Consider the following 6910-nt stretch of genomic DNA (forward strand, 5'->3'; position numbering starts at 1 on the left):
GCAGAGTGGGGGGATGTTGTTGGCAGGTGCATGAGGACGCTCTGGGACGCTGCCCTGGGGTGTCCAGTGCAGTGGGGATGGATCAGCCCCTGCTCTGCTGCTCCTTGCCAGGGTCTGTCCCTTGCAGGGACCTTGCAGAGCACCAGCCATGCTGTTTGCCCCCAGCCTGCCCACAGCCAGCCTGGGGCTGCTCACGGGGGTTTTCTCTGCTCAGCATTGGCCTGGCCAAGTGTTGTGGAGAGAGCCTGGCCAAGGAGCCTGGAGCCCCCCAGGCCCTGCCCTGAGGCGTCAGCGCTGCCCCAGCAGTGTCCATGGCCTGTCCCTGCTGCAGCCCTGGCACTGCCACCCCCAGGGCTGTGCCCGGCCCTGAGAGCACTCAGGCCCTGCAGCAACACGAGGGGCAGGAGGGCAGCGGGGCAGTGGCACGGGAGCAGCACTGGCAACAGCAAGTGCTGCTGCTGCTGGGCACAGCTGATGTGCCAGCACTGATCTGCCCTCAGCTCTGCATACAGATATTGTTGCTGCTTTTCCAGAGAAGGGAACAAAAGGGGGACCTCTGGTGAAATCTTTCCTGGGAGAGAGATCCTTTGGTTCATTGCAAGCCATTGAGAGCAGAGCTCCTAATTAACACATCCTGTGTTAACCAAGGAAAGAAAACAAACCTGCCACCAAACCAGAAAATATTATCAAAAGTGACTTTTATTACAAGTGATTTGCAGAAATTGGCCAGTTTAATGTTTATGAAATTCTCCAGTGATCATTCTCCACACTGCAGCCTTGAGCTCCTGGTTCCTCAGGCTGTAGATGAGGGGGTTCAGGGCTGGAGGCACCACTGAGTACAGAACTGACAATGCCAGATCCAGGGATGGGGAGGACAATGAGGGGGGCTTCAGGTAGGCAAAGATAATAGTGCTGACAAAGAGGAAGACAACAGCCAGGTGATGGAGGCAGGTGGAAAAGGCTTTGTGCCGTCCCTGCTCAGAGGGGATCCTCAGCACAGCCCGGAAGATCTGCACATAGGAGAAAACAATGAACAAAAAGCAGGGAAATGATAAACAAACACTAACAGCAAGAAGCCCTACTTCCCTGAGGTATGATTTGGAGCAGGAGAGCTTGAGAATCTGGGGGATTTCACAGAAAAACTGGCCCAGGGCATTGCCCTTGCACAGGGGCAGGGAAAATGTATTGGCTGTGTGCAGCAGAGCAGTGAGAAAGCCACTGGCCCAGGCAGCTGCTGCCATGTGGGCACAAGCTCTGCTGCCCAGGAGGGTCCCGTAGTGCAGGGGTTTGCAGATGGACACATAGCGGTTGTAGCACATCAAGGTCAGGAGGAAATACTCTGCTGAGATAAAGAAGAGAAGGAAAAAGAGCTGAGCAGCACATCCTGAGTAGGAGATGGTCCTGGTGTCCCAGAGGGAATTGTGCATGGCTTTGGGGACAGTGGTGCAGATGCAGCCCAGGTCAGTGAGGGCCAGGTTGAGCAGGAAGAAGAACATGGGGGTGTGCAGGTGGTGGCCGCAGGCTACGGCACTGATGATGAGGCCGTTGCCCAGGAGGGCAGCCAGGGAGATGCCCAGGAAGAGGCAGAAGTGCAGGAGCTGCAGCTGCCGTGTGTCTGCCAATGGCAGCAGGAGGAAGTGGCTGATGGAGCTGCTGTTGGACATGTCTTCACTTTGACCATGGAGTGCTGTTGAAAGGAGATATTGACAAGCTGGGATAGATTTTTTTGAGTGAATTCTGTGCAATTAAATTAGGTTTCCTCTTAAAAGTACTTATCTTCTTATAGGGGCACTTCACTAAAAATTTTTATTTTTGCGTTTAGGTTTTTGCTGCTGAATCACTGCCTCGTTTTTAGCATTTCTCTCAGCCTGAACAATAGGTAGCCCATAGAGAAAACAGGACTCCCTGTGCCACAGTGCAGTCAGACCTGCTGGTCCCACACAGCTGCTCTTTTCTCTTTACACCTCACTATTTCAGGGTGATCAGAATTACAAAGTGCTGGAAAAATATAGTGGATTCTTTGAAGGTTGCAGTTTCAGATACAAAGTCCTTAAACCCTTCTCTTTCCCTATGCAGCTTGATATTGAGGGATAACCAGGGCTGACATGGCTGTCTGCTGCCTGGAGTTGTGCCTACTGGGAGCTCTTTCTCCCTATCCAAGCCTTGTCCCTGCCAGTGCTGCCAGAGCCCAGCCCAGCCCTGGGGGCTCAGCTCTGCCCTGCACACCCCTCCCAGCACAGGGCACTGCCCAGGGGCATCTCCCTGCCAGCAGGGCCTTAAGGGCAGCTCAGACAAACTGAGATGCTGCAAGCCAAGGTGCTGCTGCTGCTGTCTGTAGGCACAGGAGGGTGAGGAGGCACTTTGTGAGGGAGATGTGAGGCAGATCTGCTGATGCCCAGTGGGACAGTGCAGGAGTCTCAGTGACACAGACACACCTGACAGCCCCTTTCCCTTCCCTGGAGGAGAAAGCTGAGAGCAGCCCTGGCCATGCAGCACCATCTCCACAGCAGGAGGAATCTGCCCTGATGAGGGTGGCTCCATCCCCCTCCAACTTCTCCCCACAGTCCATGGGGAGATGTCAAGCAGGCTGAGAGCTGCCCCTGGCAGGTGGCAAATGCCCTAGGCTGGCCAAGAGCCCTGAGGGCTGCAGGAGCTGCTGTGCAGGACAGCCCTGGGCAGCCCTGGCTGCAGCCCCAGCTTCAGCCCCTGCAGCCGTCCCTGGCAGCAGGAGCTGTCCTGGAAAGGCTGACCTGGCACAGAGACTAAACAAAATAAATGGAATAAAACAGGTATTAATTGAAAGGGTACGCATTGGGCAGTGCAAGAGCCTGGCAGGAGCTACACCCAAGTCAAATCCAAGATGGATATACTGCTCACAAGTTTTTTACACTTTTATAAGTTTTGGTTCATCTACATCTTGGGGTCAATAATCCAACCATAGCCCCTGGTTATGGAGTCTCAGCCCCCTGGCTTGCCCCCTGCCCTTAGCCAGAGTTTATGTTTTGTGGGTACTAATTGTCCTTGATTCTTTAGCTGGGAAGACATTGTTTTGTCTAAGTAGCCTGTGAAGAGAACTTACTAACTTGTTATATGAAGTTTCAGTGAGGCACATTAAGTAGCACAGAATCTGAAAATTATAAAAGCTAAAACCAAAGGAATTTTTACCCCCACATACTCACCATGTCATGAGCTGTAAAGATGTTTCCCCAAGTGAAGTCTCAGCTCAATGTCTTCCCAGTCCTGGTTGTCTTTAGCCTGTCTGTGCCTGGCTCCTGTTCCCTCAGTGCCTGCAGGCAGTGCCCTCAGACCTGCTGGGCTGGAAGAGGAGCTGCTTCTCAGCAGAAATGTCTATTTGAAGCTCTTCTTGGTTGTGCTTGGGAGCTGAGCCAGGAGCCCAGCCCAGCTCAGCAGCACCGACACATCACAATGACATTAATGACCCACTCAGGGCTTTGGTGCTGTTTACATCAGACTCAGTCCCTGAGAGAGTGTTCAAAAAACATCTCAAGAAGTTTGTCAAAAAATCAGATTAAAACTGCAAAGTTTCTTGAAGTTTAAATAGGTCCCACTGAGGGACACAACTGAGAAAATGTCCCAAGGTTTAAGTTAAAACAGATTACTGGGGGCAGTGATTACAGGTGGGGACAAAGAAGGGAAAGATGTCTCCAACGTTGAGCAAACCTGGATGTGTTTCAGGAATCCAAAGGGCCAAGGCCTGAGCCCCAGCCCCTGGCAAGGCAGATCCTGTCCCTCCCTCATTGCTTACGGCTCTTCCCGGGGCACTGGGCTCTGGGGATGTGCAATGCCAAGGGCAGGACCATGGGGCGGCCCCTGCCAGGCTGCTGAGTAGGGATAAGGAGGCAATGAGGCCCCAGCACAGCAAGGCTCACTTGTCCCCTGCTGGCCTCAGGCCCAGGGCCAGCAGCCATGGCTCAAGTGCTGCAGCAGTTGGCTCTGGCAGGGCCTTTCAGCTGCTGCCTATCCCTGTGCCCTCTGCAGCCCAGGCTGTCCTATGGTGTCCATGCCCTGCGCCTCTGTCCCTGCAGGCTGTCGTCATCCCCCGGCTGCCCCACCTCGATGGCCCTTCCTTTGCTGACAGCTCTGCGTCTTGCCTGCCTCTGCCTGGCCACACAAAGCCTTGGGCTGCTCCAGACTCTTTCTGGGGGATGTGTTGCACCACAGCCCTGCTCTGGGTCTGAAATCCCTTTTACTTCGTTACCATTCTTGGCCTCCTGCACTTGGCATTAATTTTCCTTCTCCGGAAGTTCTTTACTATGTTAAAAGACCCACCCTCTCTCAAACCACCTTTCAATCCCTCCCATGGCTCTCGTCTGCTGTTCTCAGTCTCCACTCTACTGAGCACAGAGTTCCTTTGACCCTGTATTGTGGTCATGTGCTTGAGGCCTCCAAACCACACGCTGGGATATCTCTGGGCTCTCTCCACACTACTGAAAAATTAAAAGGTTGTGCTCATAGTCTAACAAAATCAACAGAGGACGAGGCAGTCAGGCTTGTCTGTCCTGGCTACATTTGTCTTGTGCAATCCTTGTATAGATGTAATTTTGAAAGTACAATCCCAGTTTTGGCTATTGACACCTAGGTGAGAAGGGCAGTTCTTTTCCACTGGGTGGAAAACACTGAGCCCCAGTGTTATGTACCAGATAAAGGACAGCCTTCAGGAGGCCAAAGCCAACCTGAGCTGCCTGTCCTGGCACACATTGGCTGGGAGTCACTCTTGCATATTGGGAACTTTTTAGGGGACATACCAATTTCAGCCATGGGCACCTGGAAAGAGGGATGGTTTTTTTCCCTAGGAAGGCAAGCACATAGCCCCAGTGCTCCAGGGGCTGATGAGAGGCAGCCCTCGACACACCAGGATCAGCCAGAACCTGTATGGTGGCCCCAGGAAGGCCCAGCCAGCCAGATCTGTTCCACGGCCTCTTGGTTCTATGTGGCCCCTCGGTGCCACAATGTTCTCTTTGCTTCTGCAGAGTCACAACGGCCCTTTGGTTCCATGAGGCCCTGAAGTGTCATTACAGTGTTCATGGTTCCACAAGGTCCTCACAGTGTCACAACAGTCCCTTGGATCCATGGGGTCCCCAAAGTGTCACCATGGTCTGCACAGGAAGGAAACAACCCATCCCCAGTGTTGCAGGGGCAGATGAGGGCAATCACCAAGGCCAGCCAGATTAGATGGTAGTGGCAGGTTTTGTCTGGGATCTATCTTTAGATACACAGCATTTTGGAGGTGAAATATCAATTTCAGACATGGATGCCTGGAGGAAAAGGAGGATTCTTTTCCATAGGAAGGAAAGCATGGAACACCATTGTTTCAGGGGCAGATGAAAGGCGGCCATCAGAGGCCATGGCCATCCCAACCTCTCTGTTCTGGAAGCTTCTGTGTGAAAGAAACCCTTTCTATAGGAAAGGATATAGGGAATTTTGGAGGTGGAATCCCACATTCAGCCATTTCTGCACTGATCGGGATGGTGGCTCTTTTCAGTAGGAAGGAAAGCACAGAGCTCAGGTGTTTCAAATGAAGAAGAGAAGACAGGTGTCTACTGGGAAACCAAGAGAGCCAGGCCTGTTTGTCCTGGCAGCTTTGTCATAGAGAAGTTCTTGAATATACATTATTTTGTGGGCTGAGTCTCAATTTTGACCACGGACACTTTGATGAAAAGGATGGTTCTTTTCTTTAGGAAGGAAAGCTCTGAGTCCCCGTGTTTCAAAAGCAGGTGAGAGGCAACCCGCAGGAGGCCAAGGGCAGCCAGATCTATCTCTCCTGGCAGCTTTCACTTGGGAGCAATCCTGAGTTTTGGAGGTAGAATCCCAGTTTTGGCCATGGGTACCTGGTTGAGATGGATGGATTTTTCTACAGGAAAAAAAAGTGAAAAGCCCAAGTGCTTTGGAAAAAAATGAGAGGTGGGGACCATAGGGAAAGCCAGCCAGATGTCTATCCTGGCACCTTTCATGTGGGGCTATCCTTCAATAGAGGGATTTTTGCAGGTAGAATCTAGGTTTTGGACATGGCTGCCTGGCCAGGAAGGAGAGTTCTTTTCATTAGGAAGGAAAGAACAGAGTTCCAGTGTTTCAAAGGCAGATGAGAGCCAGCCCTTAGAAAGCTACAGACAGCCAGATCTGTCTCTCCTGGCAGATTTCATCTGGGAGCAATTTTTCAATATGAGGAAATATGGAGGAGAAATCGGAATTTTGGCCATGGGCACCTTAATGAGAAGGACAGTTCTTTCCATAGGAAGGAAAGCACAGAGCCCCAGTGCTTCAGCAGCAGATGAGCAGCAGCCCTCGACATGCCAAGGGCAGCCAGACCTGTCAAGTGGCCTCTGGGAGGTCCAGCCAGCCCAACCTGTTCCATGTTCCCTTGGTTCCATGGGACCCCACAGTGTCACAATGTTCTCTTTGGTTCTGAAGTGTCACAATGGCCCTGTGCTTCCATGACACTTTGCAATGTCACGATGGGTTCTTGGTTCCACAAAGCCCCGAAGTGTCACCATAGCCCCTCGGCTCCATGCGGTCCTGCTGTGTCACAACGGCTCCTCTGTGACACTCTGGGCCCCACGGTTTCACCATGGCCCCTTGGTTCAATAAGATTCTGCAGTGTCACCATGCTCGCTGTCAGAGGCTGAATGAGATTGATGTCCCAGACCCTTGGGATGATCGGAATGCCCATGTGCGGTCAGGGGTGGGTCAGGCCTTGGATTATGGCGGGAGAGAGGCCTGCCCTCAGCCATGCCCTGGCACAGCTGTCAATCACACAACAGGCAGTGCTAACCCAGCTCTGATTGGCAGAGCTCTCTATCAATAACATAACAGGCAGGGCTAACCATACTTTGATAGGCCAAACTACCAATCAGTCACACACTACAAACTGGTCCCAAACCTGACTCTGATT

At 52.3% G+C, this 6910-nt stretch overlaps 1 protein-coding gene across 1 annotated transcript; it reads right to left on the bottom strand.

The window, feature by feature from the left end:
• Positions 1-731: 731 nt before the first annotated feature.
• On the bottom strand, positions 732-1664 carry LOC130266151 (olfactory receptor 14A16-like). Its single transcript, XM_056515493.1, has one exon. It carries the CDS (start codon positions 1662-1664, stop codon positions 732-734), a length of 933 nt encoding a protein of 310 aa, XP_056371468.1.
• Between the last annotated feature and the right edge of the window lie 5246 nt (positions 1665-6910).

The sequence above is a fragment of the Oenanthe melanoleuca genome, unplaced genomic scaffold (genome assembly GCF_029582105.1).
Source record: "Oenanthe melanoleuca isolate GR-GAL-2019-014 unplaced genomic scaffold, OMel1.0 S001, whole genome shotgun sequence".
Classification (NCBI taxonomy): domain Eukaryota; kingdom Metazoa; phylum Chordata; class Aves; order Passeriformes; family Muscicapidae; genus Oenanthe; species Oenanthe melanoleuca.